General features: G+C 42.7%; 1 protein-coding gene across 6 annotated transcripts in view; it reads right to left on the reverse strand.

The window, feature by feature from the left end:
• LOC118397366 (adenosine kinase) overlaps positions 1-15,428 on the reverse strand; it is a 295,175-nt gene extending 279,747 nt beyond the window's left edge. Inside the window, exons 1-5 of one of the 6 annotated variants that reach the window (XM_035792030.2) lie at positions 15,330-15,428; positions 15,116-15,176; positions 13,464-13,583; positions 13,117-13,191; positions 12,974-13,027 (exon numbers count right to left, since the gene is read on the reverse strand). In XM_035792030.2, the coding sequence (XP_035647923.1) occupies positions 12,974-13,027; positions 13,117-13,191; positions 13,464-13,583; positions 15,116-15,150 (284 nt within the window). In that variant the 5' untranslated portion in view covers positions 15,151-15,176; positions 15,330-15,428. Of the gene's footprint in view, positions 1-12,973; positions 13,028-13,116; positions 13,192-13,463; positions 13,584-14,380; positions 15,017-15,115 lie in introns of those variants that run through there. The other 5 variants (XM_035792048.2, XM_035792039.2, XM_052473284.1 and 2 more) reach the window with 5 other exon arrangements.
• Positions 15,429-24,415: the final 8,987 nt, after the last annotated feature.

Here is a 24,415-nt window from a genome sequence, read left to right on the forward strand (position 1 = left end):
CCTGCACATTGTAAATATGGTACTGAACCTGTATGCTTACTTAATTGTGGTCATATTTGTTTTTTCTGGTGTTAATTTGATGATTGCATTGTTGGTTTTGAGATTGAAATGCCTTTCTTGCACTCTACTTGTGTATGTAACATTGAAACAAACTACAAAAGAGGGGTGAATGTTTATTCTCATATTATTTTCAACAAGAGTTGTTGCAAATGTCACTTTTTAATAGTGCACTACTTTTGACCAGAGCACTTAGTGAATAGGGTGCACTTTGGGAAGCAGCCATAGAGACGAAGGACTCAACAAGTTTAACCATGGACTTTGCGCCTTTGACTACCATTTTAAAAAGTAGTCAACTGGGTGGAGATTCCTTCTGGTTGGAATAGATCAGCCAATGACCAGAGCATGCTCTTCTTCGATTTGGGTGCTATGCTTTGTAAATGGCTTTTAAAATTGTAATATACATCTGACACCAAGAGCCCAAAATAAATGACTAGATTTGGGTCAGAACTCCAGCACGTCAGGTAGAGGTAAATCACCAATATTAGCTCCTTTCAAACACAAAAGAAAATTGACATTAAAAATGTCTATAACCTCAATGGCGCTGCACATGCTGTCACATGCCATAATGGCACAGATACAAAGATGAGCTCTCTTTCCATCTCTGTGGACGCGAGCCAGGTATCTCATCCCAGGGTTCTAACAAAATTCAGCCCATCCAGGCCACAGGCCATTAGCTAGCATTAATAGGACTGGTGTGGTCCTTGAAATAAACCAACACTTGAGGATATTTGGTCATGGAGGATCAGTTTATATTCTCTCTGAAACAGGTCACCGCCGCTACCCCACCACTGGTTTAGTCTGCCTTATGGAGGGGTCGTAGCGGTCACACACACATTTGTGCATGTATTTACACTGAACAAATGCAACAAGTATTGGTCCCATGTTTAATGAGCTGAAATAAAAGATCCCAGGAATGTTCCAGACGCCCTTATAGCTTATTTCTCTCAAATTGTGCACACATTTGTTTACATCCCTGTTAGTGAGCATTTCTCCTTTCCCAAGATAATCCATCCACCAGGTGTGGTGGAACATTACACAGGTGCATCTTGTGCTGGGGACAATAAAAGACAACTCAAATGTGTAGTTTTCACAACACCACAGATGTCGCAAGTTGAGGGAGCGTGCAATTGGCATGCTGACTGCAGGAATGTCCATCAGAGCTGTTGCCAGAGAATTTAAATACATTTCTCTACCATAAGCCGCCTCCAATGTAATTTCAGAGAATTTGGCAGTACATCCAGCCAGCTAACAACCACAGACCACGTGTATGTTACATGTGGGCAAGCAGTTTGCTGATGTCAACGTTGTGAACAGAGTGCCCCATGGTGGCAGTGGGGTTATAAGCAGTTTGCTGATGTCAACGTTGTGAACAGAGTGCCCCATGGTGGCAGTGGGGTTATAAGCAGTTTGCTGATGTCAACGTTGTGAACAGAGTGCCCCATGGTGGCAGTGGGGTTATAAGCAGTTTGCTGATGTCAACGTTGTGAACAGAGTGCCCCATGGTGGCAGTGGGGTTATAAGCAGTTTGCCGATGTCAACGTTGTGAACAGAGTGCCCCATGGTGGCAGTGGGGTTATAAGCAGTTTGCCGATGTCAACGTTGTGAACAGAGTGCCCCATGGTGGCAGTGGGGTTATAAGCAGTTTGCCGATGTCAACGTTGTGAACAGAGTGCCCCATGGTGGCAGTGGGGTTATAAGCAGTTTGCTGATGTCAACGTTGTGAACAGAGTGCCCCATGGTGGCCCCTGATGGTGAACAGAGCCCCATGGTGGGGTTATAAGCAGTTTGCTGATGTCAACGTTGTGAACAGAGTGCCCCATGGTGGCAGTGGGGTTATAAGCAGTTTGCTGATGTCAACGTTGTGAACAGAGTGCCCCATGGTGGCAGTGGGGTTATAAGCAGGCATAAGCGGCAGACAACGAACACAATTGCATTTAAACATCGATGGCAATTTTAATGCACAGAGATAAAGTGACAATATACTGAGGCCCATTTTTTTTGGAGGGGGCCATCTATTTCCAGTCATGTGACATCCATAGATTAGGACCCAATTTATTTATTTTAATCCACCGATTCCCTTATATGAACCCGGTAAAATCTTTTAAAATTGTTGCATTTATATACACACTTTTGATCAGTGATTAAATATAATACACACACGAAGTTGACTGTGCCTTAAAACAGCTTGGAAAATTTCAGAAAATGTCAATACTTTAGAAGCTTCTGATAAGCTCATTTACATAATTTAAGTCAATTGGAGATGTACCTGTGGATGTATTTCAAGGCCTACCTTCAAACGCAGTGCCTCCTTGCTTGACATCATGGGAAAAATCAAAAGAAAAATCAGCCAAGACCTCAGAAAATAATTTATTTCGCCACAAGTCTGGTTCATCCTTGGCAGCAATTTCCAAACGCCTGAAGGTACCACGTTCATCTGTACAAACAATAGTACACAGGGATAAACACCATGGGACGACTCTGTTGTCAAACAACTCACGTAGGAGATGCGGTCTGTCTCCTAGAGATGAACGTACTTTGGTGCGAAGTGTAAAATCAATCGCAGAACAGCAGCAAAGGACCTTGTGAAGATGCTGGAGGAAACCGGTACAAAATTATCTATATCCACAGTAAAATGAGTTCTAGTGATAACCTGATAGGCCACTCAGCAAGGAAGAAGCTTCTGCTCCAAAACCACCATAAAAAAGCCAGACTATGGTTTGCAACTGCACATGGGGACAAAGATTGTACTTTTTGGAGAAACGGTCACTGGTCTGATGAAACAAAAATAGAACTGTTTGGCCATAATGACCATTGTTATGTTTGGAGGAAAAAGGGGGAGGCTTGCAAGCCAAAGAACACCATCCCAACCGTGAAGCACAGAGGTGGCAGCATCATGTTGTAGGGGTGCTTTGCAACAGGAGGGACTGGTGCACTTCACAAAATAGATGGCGTCATGAGGGAAGAAAATTGTGGATATATTGAAGCAACATCAAGACAGTCAGGAAGTTAAAGCTTGGTCACAAATGGGTCTTCCAAAGGGACAATGACCCAAAGCATACTTCCACAGTTGTGGCAAAATGGCTTAAGGACAACAAAGTCAAGGTATTGGAATGGCCATCAAAGCTGACCTCAATCCTATAGAAATTCTGTTGGCAGAACTGAAAGTATGTGCGAGCAAGGAGGCCTACAAACCTGACTTAGTTACACCAGCTCTGTCAGGAGAAACGGGCCAAAATTCACCCAACTTATTGTGGGAAGCTTGTGGAAGGCTTCCCAAATCATTTGATCCATGTTTAAATTGTTTAAGGCAATGCAACCAAATACTAACTGAGTGTATGTAAACTTCTGACCCACTGGGTACGTGATGAAAGGAATAAAAGCTTAAATAAAATCACTATTAGTCTGACATTTTGCATTCTTAAAATAAAGTGGTGATCCTAACTGACCTAAGACAGGGGATTTTTACTAGGATTATAATGTCAGGAATTGTGAAAAACTGAGTTTAAATGCATCTGGCTAAGGTTTATGTAAACTTCAACTGTGTGTGTGTATATATATACATGTAACATTTAATTATTTTGTGAGTGTGTGTATATGCATGTTTCAATGAGAGCAAGATAGACAGGCTTCTTCTCCGTCTGTAGTCTCCAGGGAGGATTGAGATTTGAAGCAGTCTGAATACAAAGCCTTTGAGACCTCTCGTTCCCTCATCTCAGAGGTTGCTACCAGCATCCTGCTGATGGGGATTCATAATGCGCTGAGCGCGTGTCATATATATAAATAAAATCAATTGCAGCTCTCCTGCTGGGGCAACCAGTGTGAACTTTAAAACACACAGGGAGTGCTTTGCACCACTCAGGTCTCCTAACAGCACTGCTATGCGCATGTGAGGATGTGATCTCTAGCCAAACGCGCATCCTAAATGCCACCCTATTCCCTACATAGTGCACTACCTTGGACCAGAGTCCTAGTCCAAAGTAATGAACTATAAAAGGGACTAGGGTTCCATTTGGGACACAATTATAAAGCTTCAAAAAGAGGGAGGGGGATTCAAAGAAAACAGCTGTGAAAGAAATAGCTGTGAGGGAGAGCATGCTCTCAACTGCTCTCTGAACATGCTGTACATGTGCAATTGAGACACCCACATCGTAATTATAAAACACCAGAACGCCCACATGTATAGAAATGTGGGTATATTTGTTCCACCCATAATCAGTTCAGTGGTGTTTCATTGGTGGTTCTAGCGCCAGCTGCTGGCAGAGACTGGCAATAACAGGGGGGTATTACTATTAAAGGAGAAGGACATTGAATTGACTGCATCAGCCGTCATGAGACAGCATCATGCTTAAAATACAGAGGAGATATAAGGAATAATAACCAATGTGATTACTGACTGATGCTAACCAATTTGACTGAAAGCCACAATCTAGAAATATTTTTAAATACCTGGGGCGGCCCAGGTTTTATACCACTAAAACCTGGGCCGCTAAACTAGTGGTTAGAGCATTGGGCCAGTAACCGAAAGATTGCTAGATTGAATCCCCGAGCTGACAAGGTAAAAATCTGTTCCTAGGCCATCATTGTAAATAAGAATGTTGTTATCCGACTTGCCTAGTTAAATTAAAATAAGTAGAATTCATGTAGGTGTTTTAATCAATTCTGACAGCCTCCTAAACTCAACTGAATATCTCAGTTGAGAGCTTTGCCTTTCGGGGGGGATAGTGTGATTTAATATACATCAATTAATCATTGCAAGGCTGACAAACATGGCAGTTGAGGTTGTGAGTTGTGTGCCGTCTTGTCTGGTGTTAATGATGGATGTGGGTCTATGACCTTTGACCTCCATGTCCTGCTCCCTGACTCAGTATGACCCGAATGGGTTTCTGTAGACGCCTTGAGTACTGTACTACAATACATATAGATACAGCACTCTAAAACAGACTGACTGGGGTTGGGGCTGTAGTGTGTGAGATTTAGTGGTCTATCTACACACTCAGCCAAGCATGAGTGCATCCACTGAAGTGGCACGATGGATAGCACATGCAGCCTGACACACACGCTTGCATGCACACAGACATGCAACGCGCCGCCAGACACACAGCCGTTCACTCCTTCCCTGCCTGACACACCAGGATGGATCCGTTGGGGGTTTCCAACACTCACGATTCCCTCGTTAGAAAGAGGAGAGGGAGGGATAGAAACAGAGATTGAAGGAGGGGAAATAGAAAGAGCAATAGACATAAAGAGGGAGGGACAGAGGGAGGAATGAATACAAATAGGGGATTCAAGTGTGTTTACAGAGCCAAATGTATCACACATACACAGAGCCAGGAGCCATAATGTTTAGCTTGTACTCAGAGACAAGAGGAGGCAGGAAGAACCTTTGTTCTTTTCTTCACAGTAAGCAGATGGAACTGCACCACACCAGCAGGTGAGTGTGTGTCTGTTTACGTGTTTCTGTGTGTGTACACAGGGGGGCGGTGTGTGTGACAGACGAAAGGAGAGGCACCTCCACTGATCTCCTGTGTCGTGTGCAATGATCCTCAACCCTGCCTGATCACCCACCCCTCTCCCCCACTGCAGTCAGCCCGGTCACCATAGGGCTCTGGTCAGAAGTAGTGCACTGTCGGGACTAGGGTGCCATTTGGGACGCAGTGTCTCTCCTCCCAACCATCCATCCATCTAGAATGCTAATAAGAGCCAGCTACTAAAACACACCGACACACAGTCCCTTGCATAATTCATACAGCAGCAGCGGGTCACTCTGCATAATGAGCAGTTTACTCTGGTTCTGGATGCCATTGTGACACCGCTAATCTGCATTTAGCACAGAGGAGAAAATAAAACAGAACGAGGGATGAGCGGAGAGCTTATGAACTTAATTGCTGTGAGCAAACAACCTCTGAAAGTAGTCATGCTGTCAGCGCTAAGATGAGAAAGTAATCCATTAATGGACAGAATGAGGCGACATAAAATGAGTGTGTGAACAGGTCCAGTTTAGACAGGAAGCTGTTGAATGTTTCCCTGTGGGCCCTTCCCTGTGAGATTACAAGGTTTCATTCAGTCATCTAACAGACTAATTGAAAGTTCTAGCCTAATTAACAGTGCCTATGCATTTTAGTCATAATAGTGAATGTGACTCCAAAGCCCATTTAACATAAGAGAAAATAGCATATACTTTTCATGGTTATTGTAATCTTTTGCAGATTTGTGTTTTATAATGTTGTCATGTTAAATCAAGCTAAAGAACAAAAATATATATATTAAATAAACTTGTCACCTGCAGGAGAAAGAGGACAGATATTCTGTTTATCCTGCATGGTACTGACCATGTGTCCATTTCCAACCACATGGTGGCAGTGTCATACAGATAACGTAACCAAACTAACTATTGATACATTTCCTTATGCATGTAGTTACATTTAAAAATGTGTTTACTCAGATGATATTAAAAGTGCATGAATAGGCTACTAAATGTAACCAACGCTGTTCAATTCATTATATCAAGTAAAACAAAAAGTCAAGATGCAACTCAAGTACATACTGCCCCATTTTCAAAGCAAAATCTGACTTCATGATCACCAGATTAAAAAGAGGACAATGTTAAGACGACAAGATAACTACTGAAACACCCAGCACATCCTGTGCAAGTCTCACCAACCATCACCATGCCCTCTCAAAAATCACTTCTGAAACAGACTGTCTGGAGGTATGCTTAGTACCGTTGAGTGAGCAGCATTCTTTGCAGCATAATTTGAAACCACATGCAATCATATGAACAGGCAATGAGCCTGAGGAGCAGTGGGAACCATTAGAAGAGAAGACGTCCATATATGGAAGACAGACTAATGTGAACAGGCCCTAGATGCGTCCGAAATGGCACCCTATATAGTGGGCCCTCGTCAAAAATAGTGCACTAGGTCAGGGACTAGGGTGCCATATCCTGAGTCTGGTGGTTAGTCAGTGGATGATGGATTATCTGTACCTTATTCATACACTACATTTACTCTGAGGGAGTTTCCACCCCCTTTCTTCAACTGTAAATCCTGTATTAGTCCAAGGTAATAACGAAGTACGGCCATTGTGATCATACTAGACTGGAGGACAAGGCAGTCAGGGATCTTTTGTTGCAACATTGATATACCTTTGATGATTAAAACAGCTATAGCGTTGAGAGGTCAATGTAGCTGGATCATGTTTGGATTAATGAGCATTTTCACCTGCTGTCCTGACTGAACAGTATGAGAGCTTGTATTCATAAAGCGTCTCAGAGTAGAAGCTCAAATATGGAATCAGTTGACTTGGACAGGGAGGACCTATTTGAATACAGTTATCAGACTAGTAGTGGTGAACCATTGGCCAGAAATGACAGAGAGAGGAGACTTGATGGCATAGAAACACAATTACTAGAATAGATATTGCACTGTACTATTGCGGAAGTCTGAAGGGATATACCTGTTATAGTAATTTTATTTCTATGGCCAGATATGACCGGAAGGGGAGTGATGACGGCGTACACAGTACCAGAGATGGTTAATCTAGAATGTTAACAGGATTATCTAGATAGTTGAATTTAGACAGGACTGGAGACCGCCCCGAGATAGATTTGTACCCCTAAAAAAAAAAAGAAGGAAATAGACTAACAGCACTAACCAGTTTGGGTTTGTGAATTTGGAAGTGGCACACAAGGGTAAGCTTTGATAAAAGGGCTTGTTTGCCATATACTGCTAATCACCAAGCTCCAAGGTTAAGGTCCAGTTAGACAACTTGGCAGCATGTCGGACTTGTTTGGGTTGCTACAATCAGTGCAGACAAAGGGCTACCAAAAGTAGACCTAAATCTGTGGCAGTACAGTAAACTCTACAACCAAACATTAACTTCATTGGTTCATAATACTAATTCTGTCCAATGACCTGCAGTACAACATGTTGGGCACTGTGTTTAAGGAAAAGCATGACCTGGATTTGAACCTTTATTTAAAAGGATTTATCAAACTGTCCCCTTACTTTTTACTGTATGCCAGATAGCCCAGCACCATCCTCAGACAACTGCTTTCTATTGGTGTAATTCTCATTTGTGGAAAGGCTTAAAATGGAACAAGCAGATCCTATTGGCATGTTCTATCATGCATTTGCATATTTCATGTTTGGGAACACCTACTCTGAAGTGCACGTGTGCAATAACTCAATTCGCACACAGTTGGTAGAGCATGGCGCTTGTAACGCCAGGGTAGTGGGTTCGATTCCCGGGACCACCCATACGTAGAATGTATGCACACATGACTGTAAGTCGCTTTGGATAAAAGCGTCTGCTAAATGGCATATATTATTATATTATTATATTATTATTATAAACTTTTGAAAACATTGGCAAAGGGTAAAGTCAATAAAAACATAACTAAAATCTGTTCGGAGCCAAGTTTTGGGAACAGAAAACTGTAGTGAGATCAAATGTTAAAAATCGATGAGAATTTGCAAAATGCTGGCCAAATCCATCTAGTTCCAAAATCAAATCAAATTTTATTTGTCACATACACATGGTTAGCAGATGTTAGTGCGAGTGTAAAAATGCTTGTGCTTCTAGTTCCGACAATGCAGTAATAACCAACAAGTAATCTAGCTAACAATTCCAAAACTACTACCTTATAGACACAAGTGTAAGGGGATAAAGAATATGTACATAAAGATATATGAATGAGTGATGGTACAGAGCGGCATAGGCAAGATACAGTAGATGGTATTGAGTGCAGTATATACATATGAGAGGAGTATGTAAACAAAGTGGCATAGTTAAAGTGGCTAGTGATACATGTATTACATAAAGATGCAGTAGATGATATAGAGTACAGTATATATGTATACATATGAGATCCATCTTCTCCCACTGTGTTTCTGTGGAAACACCAAGCGGATGCTTCACATTTATACATCCAGTGAAATATCTGTCTCATTGTTCCATCTGTGGGGGGCCAGGACAGAGTTAAGGAAACCCTGACTTTACTGATATCGATCATTACAATAAGCAGCCTATATTAAAGAAATATGAAGTTTGAAATTACATTTTTGTTTGATAATATGGGTGATTGTTAACAGGACAATTGATGGCTACAACCATCAAACTAGATCTAGAGTCAGCTTCCCATTTCGCAACAAAGCCTCCTTCAATCATGCTGCCAAACATACTCATAAAACTGACTATCCTACCGATCCGCGACGATGTCATTTACAAAATAGCACCCAACACTCCTCAGCAAACTGGATGTAGTCTATCACAGTGCTGTCCGTTTTATCACCAAATCCCCATATACTACCCACCACTGTGACCTGTATGCTCTCATTGGCTGGTCCTTAATACATAGCCGTCGCCAAACCCACTGGCTCCAGGTCATCTAAAAGTCGTTGCTAGGTAAAGCCCCGCCTTATCACAACGCACTATAGCAACACCCACCCGTAGCACACGCTCCAGCAGGTATATTGGACTGGTCATCCCCAAAGCCAACACATTATTTTGCCGCCTTCCCTTCCAGTTCTCTGCTTCCCTTGCAGTTCTCAATGACGGGAACGAATTGCAAAAAAAATAAGTCAGATGTCCCTCTAACTTTAAGCATCAGCTGTCAGAGCAGCTTACCAATCACTGCACACGGCCAATCTGTAAATAGCACACCCAACTACCTCATCCCCATATTATTACTAGCCCTCTTGCACATCACTCCAGTATCAATGCTAAATTGTAATTATTACACCTCTATTGCCTACATTTGCACACACTGTACATGGAAGTTTCTATTGTGTTATTGACTGCATGTTTGTTTATCCCAGGTGTAACACTTTGTTGCACTGCGTTGCTTTACCTTGAACAGTTCGCAGTTGTAAATGAGAACTTGTTCTCAACTGGCTTACATGTTTAAATAAAATCAAACCTAGTATTAGTACTGTGTTGCGATAATGACAAATAAGTTTAAAACATTTATGTGCATCAATATGGACTTTGGTCCATATCGCCCAGCTCTAGTTTCCACAAGTAAATGAGTAGACTGTATGGCAGTTGAGTAAGCTATAGTGTAGGCAATAACCAAACAGGCACTGAAACTGAGGGATACTTCCCACTACTTAGCTTATTAATATCAAGTAAATGTATATTATGAAGCATTTTATATCAGCAGTTGTCAAAGTGCTTTCCAGATACCCAGCCTAAAATCAAAAAGAGCAAGCAATTTAAGAGGCAGAAGCACAGTGAAACTATAGACTACAAAAATAAGGTTCACTAAATAGGTTTCCTCTATACTGAACTATTCCAACAGATCCGGTCCTGGTGATGTGGAAACGGCGACAAAGAATGTAGCCATTGTTGTCGAGGACAGAACAGAACTGCATAGTATCTGTGATGCCAAAGATAACACTATTCTCTGTGTGTCTGATGTTCTGCCTGCTGGGGAGACAATTACACTGCTGATAAGGCTGCTTTACAGTAGAAGCACCACACCTGGACTACTGGTCAGTGATCTGACATGCAATAGCAAGAATAGTAGATCTCTAAAGGGTCCATCTAAAATAATACAAGCTTCAAACCGGTTTCACTTGGTAAACATTCACTTCATTATTCCCCGGCACGCTTTTAGCCACATCTCCTTGCTTTCTTATGACGCAGAGAAGAAAAAAAAGTCCCATCCAAAGCAATAGCCTAAAACTTTCCATAATACAAAGTTTTAGCATGAAGCTAAAAAAAATAATATTTTTCTTAAACGTATTACAGTACTACTGTGGATTATTGGTTTCCCCCTTTAGAGATCTCTAGGGAGTACCCTGCCCTCCGCAGCAAGCACATCACATGGTACATGGAAAAAGAGGAAATTAAAGGAATTCAGTGGCCAAATTTTTTACACAAGCTTTTTGGCTATAGGTACACTATGTATCTGGACATCCCTTTAAATTTGTGGATTTGGCTATTTCTGCCACACCCGTTGCTAACCGGTGTATAAAAATCGAGCACAGGGGTATGCAATCTCCTTAGACAAACAATGCAGTAGAATGGCATTACTGAAGAGTGGCCTCACTCAGTGACTTTCAACGTACAGTAACACCATCATAGGATGCCACCTTTCCAACAAGTCAGTACGTCAAATTTCTGCCCTGGTCAACTGTAAGTGCTGTTATTGTGAAGTGGAAATGTCTTTGAGCAACAACGGCTCAGCCGCGAAGTTGTAGGCCACACAAGCGTACAAAACGTGACCGCCGAGTGCTGAAATGCGTAAAAATCGTCTGTCCTTAGTTGCAACTCACTACCAAGTGCCTCTGCAAGCAACGTCAGCACAGTAACAGTTAGTCGGGAAAGATTGGTGGAGGAGGAATAATGATCTGGGGCTGTTTTTCTTGGTTCTAGCTAGGCCCCTTAGTTCCAATGAAAAGAAGTCAACACTGCAGCATACAATGGCATTCTAGATTAATCTGTGCTTCCAACTTTGTGGTAACAGTTTTGGGAAGGCTCTTTCCTGTTTCAGCATGACAATGCCCTCGAACACAAAGTCCATAAAGAAATGATTTGCCGAAATCGGTGTGGAAGAACTTGACTGGCCTGCACAGAGCCCTTACCTCAACCCCATCGAACATCTTTGGGATGAATTGGAATGCCGACTGCAAGCCAGGCCTAATCATTCAACCCCACTAATGCTCTTGTAGCTGAATGGAAGCATGTACCTGCAGCAATATCCCAACATCTAGTGGAACACATTCCCAGAGGAATTGAGGCTTGGGCCCCCTCCAACTCCATATTAAAGCCCATGATTTTGGAAGGAGACGTTCGACGATCAGGTGTCCACATACTTTTGTCCATACAACTTAGTGTAGGTAGCATAGCTGTATCAAAAACAAACCACAGGCTTGTCATCTGAACTGCTGCAAGAGGAGTGTATTCACTATGAACCAAACAGATAAAACAGGGAGGGACAAATTCTTGTTTTCGTTGCAAAACATTGTGCTATGGTGTGCACCAATGAATACGACCCAGGCAATGCAGCCTCTGAAGACCCTCCCACTCACCACCCCATTTAGAATCCTATGGAGTGCTGACTTCAGAATGGAAAGACTACATATCAGACCATCCCTAAAATCCAGCTCTACTTTGGGTGTCAACAGAAGACATCCGAGGCTCATATAGCCTCCTAACACTATGGTATTTTAAGTGCTGCCTAACCCCAAGGCTGAGAGGTTATATTGTTGGTGAATTTGAACCTTGTATAATGTAGGGTGGAGAAAGGTTATTTTTGAGGGTGTGTAACTATCAGCTCCTCCAGCAGAATCTATATTTAGACTACACAGATGTTCACAGAGGAAATCATCCCTCCACAGTCAAATGTCAAAGTAACAACTGCTGTGAAGTACATGCAATTCAATAGTGCACAGCCTACATTTCAACAATATTACATTATTCAAGTCATCTAATTCCTTACCAAAATCCATGAGCCATATATTTCTAATAGTCTACCATTTGGCAGCTTGAATGGTGAACTGTAGCAGAATAATGGAGTCAGTGTCGGGGTGCATTCTTGTGCCTAACGGCCGCATCATGATGCAAGTTGTATGGATGTGCCATGGCCATGCTTAGGGACCTCCAGATCAAGTGCATTTGCCCCGTTACGAAAGGCAGATTTATAGACACCCAGGATATGTCCCGAATTGCACCCTATTCCGTATATAGTGCACTACTTTTGACCAGGCCTATAAAGTCAAATACTAAATAGGGAACAGAGTGATATTTGGGACACACCACCAGTCAGCTATTTTGAGTGCTGCTTATTATGCCAGGATGCTTCTGGAGAAGTATGAATAAACGCTAGTTGACTAAATTTGAGTGTAAAAAGTCCATTTTGAAGTGTGTGTGTTGAATTAAGATGCTGTTTTACCGGCCCGTTACTCACATGGCTTTGTGCTTGTCCTCCGCCAGTATCTGGTCATTGGGCTTCAGTCCATACCTATTGAGACGGAAGCAATATTAAAATAACAGTAGAATTTGATAGGATGCATGGTTAGCTTAGACTAAATGGTTATGTTCAAAACTCACTTGTCAAGGAAGTCCTTGTCCACAACAGCTGAGATGTCCAGCAGGGGGTTGCCCATCCCAAATAGAGCATTTTCACTGTGGAGAGAAAAGAGAGAGAAGCATGACTCAGACACTCCAGTCAGCCTCATCCCCACATCTGGTGTGACAAAGAGTAAATAAAAGTAGTGAAAGTGCTGAAATCCCAGAGTCTTCAGACAATGTTGCCTAAAATGGTGGAACGGCAAATTGCTTAATCGAAACCATGAACATGTTCAGTTCTCCAAAGGTTGTGACCAGACAAAGATCTAAGGCCTGCCAAGTGAGGCAGTGTGACACCTGTCCCTGTGTTTCTGTGGTGGCTCTGTTACCAGTGGAGCGCATTTGAGGAAGTCCTGTGCTCCTCAGAGTGAAAGGGGTTAAGACAAGTCAAGTCTGTCATCTGAGCTGTTCCCTGTGAGCAACACGTGGGACACATGAGGAATCCTGTACTGAAGAGAGAACACAGGATCTAAGCAGACGCGAACATATGCATGTCTCACTCTATCAAACTAAACCATATCCTCTGAACCGTCAGTCTTAAAAGAGAACAATGGAAGAGTGCTGATCTAAGGATCAGTTTTGCCTTTTAGATAATGAATAAGATTACATGGACAGGGAGGACCTAATCCTAGATCAGCACTTCTACTCAGACAGAATATGAATGCATGGTGCAACTGTGTTGGTTATGAAGAATCACACTAAACCCCTATGAGTGTTTCAGCACACTACGGAGCCTAAAGTGTTTATTCCACTGACAACATCATATTTTAGGCACATGCAGCTATCACATAGGTGACACATGAGCTCCACATGTGCCTAACTAACAGCTGAAGGCCTATATAGCAACGTCACCACATGCATGCACACACAAACAGCAAACCTGAAAAATGAAGGCCAGTGCACATTCCATAATGCATTTAAACTCCATATGGTAATGGGTCTATATAGACAGTAACTGAGGGTACATTTATTTTAATCACACACTTTGAAAGATAGTTATCTTTGACAAGGTTTCATAGCTTTGACAGGTTATGGTCACGTTCTACTCTTATGACAAGATAACTGACCCTCAAATCCTGCAGTTTCTTCCAAGTCATTCCCTAACAAGAAGTCCATAGGATATAGCCGATCACTATGTTTCAGATATTCCCTTTTTATCTAACCATTATCACTGGAATAACAGGAGAAACATGACACATAATATAGACAAATGATTATTTCCTTCCCAGCAATATAACAGTCTTACCTTGCAGTAGTCATTTTGTCAGTTTAGGTTGATTATAGCTTTAGTATAACAAACTGGTGAAGCTACCACTCAATTCCAACCAGCAATAGCAGCGTGATAATTTCTCAGCAATTCCGACTAAAACTGGAACCTCCTCGAATACGGTTTCCAAAACGGATTGGCTTGAATTGCACTGGGCGGTGCGATATATTTTTCTAGGTATGTGGTTGGCTGCACACGTCCCCTATTTTCAGTCCTTAGCACGTTTGCATAGCTAGTTAAATAAATAAACATTAGCGTTGCCTAACGTGATACTTTGTTGCACATACTGATTAATAGCCGATGTTCAACGTATCCATTTTGCATCATGCATGGAAAATGCAGCTGTGGTTAAGGATACAAAGCTTGGACCGTCATGGCCACCATATAAGCATTATAGTGCTCTCTGATGCGATAATTTAAGCACAGCAGCAGAATGACAACTTGTGTAATCTCGTTTCATAAGAGCGCGTGTCAGAACAAGATATTATGCTAATCAATGTATTAACATGCGCCAATATTGTTGCACGTGGAAATTCATAGCATTCTTGCTAGCTACAGCTACCTGAACCAGTATCGCACAGATCGATACTCCTTCACTAGATACCCATCTCCGTGCTAGTTTACGAAGCATCACTACAAAGCCATAATTTATCAGCATTTTATACACACCTGAGCATTGAGTTTCTAAATACCGTTAAATAGTTACACACTTACCCAAGTGCTTTAGCTGTCACTCTGCCTTTCTCCATGTTGGCTTCTACAGCCGCACTAATCTCTGCAGTCACAACAACCGTTTTATTGGACAAAAATCTATCACATGCTGGCTTTAGATATTGCCTGAATTAAAACATTTGTGACTCGCTATTGATTTATAATCAATAGAAAAATGTAGGTAACTTTAGCTAATACTGAGATCACCTGCACCAACCTGGTCTCAGAGCATTTCGTATGATTTTGTACGTATATCATAGGGCCCTATGAAAACATAAAAATATAACCTCAACATATAAAGCCTATTTCTCTCACATATGTTTACATCCCTGTTAGTGAGCATTATTCCTTTACCAAGGTAATACAGGTGTGACATATTAGGCACAGGTGACTACCTCAGCTGGTTGCAATAATGCCAAGAGTGTGCAAAGCTGTCATCAAGGTGAATGCACCAATTTGTAAGTCGCTCTGGATAAGAGCGTCTGCTAAATGACTTAAATGTAATGTAAATGTAATCAAGGCAAAGGGTGGCTACTTTGAACAATCTCAAATATAAAATATATTTAGATTTGTTTAACACTTTTTTAGTTACTACATGATTCTGTGTGTTATTTAATAGTTGATGTCTTCCCTATTATTCTAAAATGTATAAAATAGTAAAAATAAAGAAAAACAAAGAAAGAAAATAAAGAAAAACCTGTTCCAAAAACGTTTGCCGGTAGTGTATGTACATGTAGGAACTTTGAGGATCTGGGGACCCATACCAAATCTTTTCAGACTCCTGTGGGGGAATAGGTGTTGTCGTGTCCACTTCACAACTGTCTTGGTGTGTTTGGACCATGATAGTTTGTTGGTGATGTGGACACCAAGGAACTTGAAGATCTCAACCTCCTCCACTACAGCCCCGTCGATGAGAATGGGGGTATGCTCGGTCCTCCTTTTCCTGTAGTCCACAATCATCTCCTTTGTTTTGATCATGTTGAGGGAGATGTTGTTATCCTGGCCTTTCAATGTTGTGTCATCGGCAAACTTAAGGATGGTGTTGCAGTCCTGCTTGGCCATGTAATCATGAGTGAACAGGGAGTACAGGAAGGGTCTGAACACGCACCCCTGAGGGGCCCCAGTTGTTAGGATCAGCGTGTTGCCTACCCTTACCCCTGGGGGTGGCCCGTTAGGAAGTCCAGGATCCAGTTGCAGAGTGAGGTGTTTAGTCCCACGGTCCTTAGCTTAGTGATGAGCTTTGAGGGCACTATGATGTTGAATGCTGAGTTGTAGTCAAGTTGAAAATATCAGTGAAGACACTTGCCAGTTGGTCAATGCATGCTCGGAGTACACGTCCAAGTAATCCATCTGGCCCTGCGGCCTTGTGAATGTTGAATTGTTTAAAGTTTTTACTCACATCGGCTACGGAGTGCGTGGTTACACAGTCATCCAGAACAGCTGATGCCCTCATGCATGCTTCAGTGTTGCTTGCATAGAAGTTAGAGTCCCACTCCTTGAATGCAGCAGCTCTACCCTTTAGCTCAGTGCGGATGTTGCCTGTAATCCATGGCATCTGGTTGGGGTATGTATGGGCACTGTGGGGACGACGTCGTTGATGCACTCATTGATGAAGCCAGTGACTGATGTGGGATTTGGGAGATTTGTTTACGACAGTTTGCGGTGGAACACATGAACATGCACAGAATCCAGGTGAAAGCTATGATTTCTTATTGATGCCACTTGTTAAATCTATTTCAATCAGTGTAGATCAGGGGTCCCCAACAGGTCGATCGCATGCTATCAGTAGATCTCAATTTTCGCGTGTTCCACTGCAAACTGTCATAAACATATCTCACAAGTATCAGATACCGCAAGCTCCCATCTACAATTTAATCCATTCAGAATTGACATTAGCCCACCCCTGGTTAGCCACTATTGGCTTAAAAAGCCAAACCTAACACAAATCCTGTCAATTCATTTCCAGAAATATTCCCTGCCTGTCTGTGTGGTGCGCGTGTTTGTCTATAATCATGATAACCATCTTGTGGGTTGACAGAAATACTTTCCCCAATACCTTCTTAATTAAATGTTAACTTCAAAGTAGTCTTACCTGGCAGAAGTATATCATGAGTAAGTATATAATTTGTATCTATTATTTGCAAACTTTGCCATGAAATGAGAAGCAGCAGTACAGAACCATCACTAGACTGGCACATTAGATGGCACATTTCTCACTTGCTAGAGGCGCAATTACAAATAAAAAATATGAACGTAACATGAAATGTGTTGGTCCCATGTTTCATGAGCTGAAATAACAGATCCCAGAAATGTTCCATATGCACAAAAAGCTTATTTCTCTCAGATTGTGCACACACATTTGTTTAGATCCCTGTTAATGAGCATTTCTCCTTTCTCTCAAGATAATCCATCCACCTGACAGGTGTGGCATATCAAGAAGCTGATTAAACAGCATCATTACACAGTTGCAACTTCTGCTGGGGACAATAAAAGGTGCAGTTTTGTCACAAATGTCACAGTTTTGAGCAAGCATGCTTTATTTAACTAGGCAAGTCAGTTAAGAACAAATTCTTATTTTCAATAACAGCCTAGGAACAGTGGGTTAACTGCCTGTTCAGGGGCAGAACAACTGATTTGTACTTTGTCAGCTTGGGGATTTGAACTTGCAACCTTCCGGTTACTAGTCCAACGCTCTAACCACTAGGCTACCCTGCCGCCCCATGGCCAAGATGTTCAAATGTTCATAAATGACCAGCATGGTCGAATAATAATAAGGAAGAACAGTTGAAACTGGAGCAGCAGCACGGCCAGGTGGACTGGGGACAGCAAGGAGTCGTCATGTCAGGTAGTCCTGAGGCATGGTCCTAGGGCTCAGGTCCTCCGAGAGAGAGAAAGAAAGAGAGAATTAGAGAGAGCACACTTAAATTCACACAGGACACCGAATAGGACAGGAGAAGTACTCCAGATATAACAAACTGACCCTAGTCCCCGACACATAAACTACTGCAGCATAAATACTGGAGGCTGAGACAGGAGGGGTCAGGAGACACTGTGGCCCCATCCGAGGACACCCCAGGACAGGGCCAAACAGGAAGGATATAACCCCACCCACTTTGCCAAAGCACAGCCCCCACACCACTAGAGGGATATCTTCAACCACCAACTTACCATCCTGAGACAAGGACAATTAGGAGGCCTGCGTCTTGTGACCGTAGCGTACATGTAGGTATGTACGGCAGGACCAAATCAGAGAGATAGGTAGGAGCAAGCCCATGTAATGCTTTGTAGGTTAGCAGTAAAACCTTGAAATCAGCCCTTGCCTTGACAGGAAGCCAGTGTAGGGAGGCTAGCACTGGAGTAATATGATCACATCTTTTGGTTCTAGTCAGGATTCTAGCAGCCGTATTTAGCACTAACTGAAGTTTATTTAGTGCTTTATCTGGGTAGCCGGAAAGTAGAGCATTGCAGTAGTCTAACCTAGAAGTGACAAAAGCATGGATTAATTTTTCTGCATCATATTTGGACAGAAAGTTTCTGATTTTTGCAATGTTACGTAGATGGAAAAAAAGCTGCCCTTGAAATGGTCTTGATTTGTTCTTCAAAAGAGAGATCAGGGTCCAGAGTAACGCCGAGGTCCTTCACAGTTTTATTTGAGACGACTGTACAGAGGACAAACCATTCACAGAGACAAATTGATATCTTTCCGACAGATAAGATCTAAACCAGGCCAGAACTTGTCCGTGTAGACCAATTTGGGTTTCTAATCTCTCCAAAAGAATGTGGTGGTCGATGGTATCAAAAGCAGCACTAAGGTCTAGGAGCACGAGGACAGATGCAGAGCCTCGGTCTGATGCCATTAAAAGGTAATTTACCACCTTCACAAGTGCAGTCTCAGTGCTATGATGGGGTTTAAAACCAGACTGAAGCATTTGGTATACATTGTTTGTCTTCAGGAAGGCAGTGAGTTGCTGCGCAACAGCCTTTTCTAACATTTTTGAGAGGAATGGAAGATTCGATATAGGCCGATAGTTTTTTGTATTTTCTGGGTCAAGGTTTGGCTTTTTCAAGAGAGGCTTTATTACTGCCACTTTTAGTGAGTTTGGTACACATCCGGTGGATAGAGAGCCGTTTATTATGTTCAACATAGGAGGGCCAACAACATAGGAGGGCCAACAACATAGGAGGGCCAAGCACAGGAAGCAGCTCTTTCAGTAGTTTAGTTGGAATAGGGTCCAGTATGCAGCTTGAAGGTTTAGAGGCCATAATTATTTTCATCATTGTGTCAAGAGATATAGTACTAAAACACTTGAGCGTCTCTCTTGATCCTAAGTCCTGGCAGAGTTGTGCAGACTCAGGACAACTGAGCTTTGAAGGAATACGCAGATTTAAAGAGGAGTCCGTAATTTGCTTTCTAATAATCATGATCTTTTCCACAAAGAAGTTCATGAATTTATCACTGCTGAACTGAAAGCCACCCTCTCTTGGGGAATGCTGCGTTTTAGTTAGCTTTGCGACAGTATCAAAAAGGAATTTCGGATTGTTCTTATTTTGCTCAATTAAGTTAGAAAAATAGGATGATCGAGCAGCAGTAAGGGCTCTTCGGTACTGCACGGTACTGTCTTTCCAAGCTAGTCGGAAGACTTCCAGTTTGGTGTGGCGCCATTTCCATTCCAATTTTCTGGAAGCTTGCTTGTGAGCTCGGGTATTTTCTGTGTACCAGGGAGCTAGTTTCTAATGAGAAATGTTTTTAGTTTTTAGGGGTGCAACTGCATCTAGGGTATTGCGCAACTGCATACTCACCAGACATGTCACCCATTGAGCATGTTTAGTATGATCTGGATCTATGTGCACAAACACAAACCGGTTTAGCATGTCCCGAAGCACATCATTGAATAAAGCCTGGAAAACAACAGGGGCATTGACCTGGTACTCATAATGTCCACTGGCTGTGTTGAAGGCTGTCTTCCACTCACCCCCCTCGTGTATCCGAACCAGATGGTAGGCATTTCGAAGGTCCAACTTGGAAAATATGATGACCACCTGGAGAGGTTCAAACGCAAAGGAGAGGTAGAGGTAACGATTCTTGACAGTAATGTCATTAAGTCCCCAGTTGTCAATGCACGGACGTAGGGTCTTGTCCCTCTTCACCACAAAGAAAAACCCTGCGCTGGCAGGAGATACGGGCGGCCCAGTGGCCAGAGACTCCTATGTACTCCTCCATAGCTTTGGTCTCTGGTCCAGACAGAGAATACAATCGACAAACGAGGTGGTGTAGTGCCTGGGAGAAGATCAATGGAACAATCATAAGGACGGGGAAGGGAAGTAGCACGTGCCTTACTGAACACTTCCAGGTCATGGTATTCTGTGGGGATAGAAGAGACATCCACAGTCTTGCTAACATTTTGAGGAAGACGACTTGGGGAAGGCTGTGCTGCTTGAAGGCAGTGGGACTGGCAAAATGGACTCCAACTCAGGATGGAGCTTGTGGTCCAGTCAGGACAGCAGGTAGCCTAGTGGTTAGAGCGTTGGACTAACTGAAAGGTTGCGAAATCGAATCCCCGAGCTGACAAGGTAAAGATCTGTAGTTCTGCCCCTAAACTAGGCAGTTAACCCAGTGTTCCTAGGCCGTCATTGAAAATAATAATTTGTTCTTAACTGATCTGCCTAGTTAAATAAAGGTTAAAGAAAATCACAGGATTGTGTTTTTGGAGCCAGGAAAAACCCAACACAACCGGAACATGGGGAGATGTAATGAGGAGGAACTGTATTGTCTCACTGTGGTTACCAGAAACCCGTAATTGAACGGGCACAGTACTATTGGTAAGTTCCCCTATAGAGCGGCCATCCAGTGCCCTTGCATTCGTGGGCACAGAGAGATGCTGAGTGGGAATACCAAGCTCCAACGCCATAGTGGCATACATAAGATTTTCATCAGCCCCAGAGTCAATGAGCACTCGGAGAGACTTAGATTGGTCTCCCCACAGCACAAGAGCAAAAAGGGGTGTGCGGGTGATGGGAATTAGGGAACTCCCAGTCTGACTCACCATAGTACTGGTACCCACTAAAGACAAGGGTTTCCTAATAGGGCAGGTAGCTATAAAATGTCCTGCCCCTCCACAGTACAGACAACAGTTACTCTTCATCCTCTGTGAGCGCTCCCAAACTGATAGCCTAGTTCTTCCCAACTGCATAGGCTCAGGAGTATCCAACTCACCCGTCGTAGATTCAAGAGAGAGCTCAGGTGGCTTCGACTCCTCTCAGAAGAGCTGCCTTCGGAAACTTCCGGATTCCATAGGAGGTGTACGTGCCATATCAGTTGCACAAGTGTGCCCGAGAGTCCAGTGTTGCCAACTTAGTAACTTTGTCGCTATATTTAGCGAGTATTCAGACCCATCTAGCGACACATTCAAAAAAAATTGACTAGCGACAAATTTAGAGACTTTTTCTGGTGTTATTGGAGACTTTTAGATTCTGACGTGAAAGCACGTATCGTTCTTACTCTTCTCAATGAGCAGCGGGTGCTGCCGTGGGCCCCACCCCCGTCCCAAAGCACTCACTTTGGGAGATGTTCACCCCTCCGCGTACAGACTGCAAATGAATTGCCGTGCTGGAAGCCGCCGCTGGCTGATCCGACCCTGAATGTTCAGGGCGGGATGTAAAATGTTCTTTGTCTAAAATAAATTACTGCACAAAAATAAATCACTGCATTTGACTCACACAGTCTCAGTCACTTACTCACCTTGTCCACTATGTGTGTGCCTCTCTGTGACATGAGCTAAACATTTAGCTGGCTAGCTCATCATGTCTCAGTCTAAACTGTACACTCAAAAATACAGAAAGGAGTGGGAATCAAACCCTGAATTCAAAGGCTGGTTGAAGCCATTTATTGGAGATGATACACGGGCATCCTGCCTGTATTGTAAGGCTGATTTCTACGCCAAACTCAGTGATGTAAAAAAACACGACAACTCAAAAACATACTCAAAAGGCAAAGCCCTAGGACCCATAACAAGCTGCCATTTATGGTATAAAAAAAAATTACTCTGCAAAAAAGGCTGAGGCCACCATGGCATTAGCTGTCGCTGAACACTGTTCCATGCTGGCATGTAATCACATTGGAGAAGCATGTAGAGCTGCTTTCTCAGACTCCACTGCTGCTACCCACTTCAAAATGCACAGGACAATGTGCACATAAATGATTAATGGTGTTCTAGCACCATACTTTCTGAAAAAGTTGGTCGTAGATGTGGGTTTCAGCCTCCTCCTCGATGAGTCCACAGATGTGGGTGACCAGTGTTTCAGCCTCCTCCTCGATGAGTCCACGGATGTGGGTGACCAGCGTTTCAGCCTCCTCCTCGATGAGTCCACAGATGTGGGTGACCAGCGTTTCAGCCTCCTCCTCGATGAGTCCACAGATGTAGTTGACCAGCGTTTCAGCCTCCTCCTCGATGAGTCCACGGATGTAAGTGTTTCTAAGTACCTGGGGGTTGTGATAAGGTACTTTAGTGACACCAAGCTGACAATTGTATCAACATTTCTGGGGCTTGTTGAGTTGGAGGGATCGTGCCGTTGTGGCTTTCCTCGAGAAGTGTTGTCTTGTAACAGTATTTTTATTGGAATTTCACAATTATCACCCATATTAAGAGATACAACAACAGAGACAAAGCACACAAAAAAAACAGCACTCACTTACACATACAGTGCCTTGCGAAAGTATTCGGCCCCCTTGAACTTTGCGACCTTTTGCCACATTTCAGGCTTCAAACATAAAGATATAAAACTGTATTTTTTTGTGAAGAATCAACAACAAGTGGGACACAATCATGAAGTGGAAAAACATTTATTGGATATTTCAAACTTTTATAACAAATCAAAAATAGAAAAATTGGGCGTGCAAAATTATTCAGCCCCTTTACTTTCAGTGCAGCAAACTCTCTCCAGAAGTTCAGTGAGGATCTCTGAATGATCCAATGTTGACCTAAATGACTAATGATGATAAATACAATCCACCTGTGTGTAATCAAGTCTCCGTATAAATGCACCTGCACTGTGATAGTCTCAGAGGTCCGTTAAAAGCGCAGAGAGCATCATGAAGAACAAGGAACACACCAGGCAGGTCCGAGATACTGTTGTGAAGAAGTTTAAAGCCGGATTTGGATACAAAATGACTTCCCAAGCTTTAAACATCCCAAGGAGCACTGTGCAAGAGATAATATTGAAATGGAAGGAGTATCAGACCACTGCAAATCTACCAAGACCTGGCCGTCCCTCCTAAACTTTCAGCTCATACAAGGAGAAGACTGATCAGAGATGCAGCCAAGAGGCCCATGATCACTCTGGATGAACTGCAGAGATCTACAGCTGAGGTGGGAGACTCTGTCCATAGGACAACAATCAGTTGTATATTGCACAAATCAGACCTTTATGGAAGAGTGACAAGAAGAAAGCCATTTCTTAAAGATATCCATAAAAAGTGTTGTTTAAAGTTTGCCACAAGCCACCTGGGAGACACACCAAACATGTGGAAGAAGGTGCTCTGGTCAGATGAAACCAACATTGAACTTTTTGGCAACAATGCAAAACGTTACGTTTGTCGTAAAAGCAACACAGCTCATCACCCTGAACACACTATCCCCCACTGTCAAACATGGTGGTGGCAGCATCATGGTTTGGGCCTGCTTTTCTTCAGCAGGGACAGGGAAGATGGTTAAAATTGATGGGAAGATGGATGGAGCCAAATACAGGACCATTCTGGAAGAAAACCTGATGGAGTCTGCAAAAGACCTGCGACTGGGACGGAGATTTGTCTTCCAACAAGACAATGATCCAAAACATAAAGCAAAATCTACAATGGAATGGTTCAAAAATAAACATATCCAGGTGTTAGAATGGCCAAGTCAAAGTCCAGACCTGAATCCAATCGAGAATCTGTGGAAAGAACTGAAAACTGCTGTTCACAAATGCTCTCCATCAACCTCACTGAGCTCGAGCTGTTTTGCAAGGAGGAATGGGAAAAAATCTCAGTCTCTCAATGTGCAAAACTGATAGAGACATACCCCAAGCGACTTACAGCTGTAATCGCAGCAAAAGGTGGCGCTACAAAGTATTAACTTAAAGGGGCTGAATAATTTTGCACGCCCAATTTTTCAGTTTTTGATTTGTTAAAAAAGTTAGAAATATCCAATAAATGTCGTTCCACTTCATGATTGTGTCCCACTTGTTGATTCTTCACAAAAAAATGCAGTTTTATATATTTATGTTTGAAGCCTGAAATGTGGCAAAAGGTCGCAAAGTTCAAGGGGG

The sequence above is a fragment of the Oncorhynchus keta genome, chromosome 2 (genome assembly GCF_023373465.1).
Source record: "Oncorhynchus keta strain PuntledgeMale-10-30-2019 chromosome 2, Oket_V2, whole genome shotgun sequence".
NCBI lineage: Eukaryota > Metazoa > Chordata > Actinopteri > Salmoniformes > Salmonidae > Oncorhynchus > Oncorhynchus keta.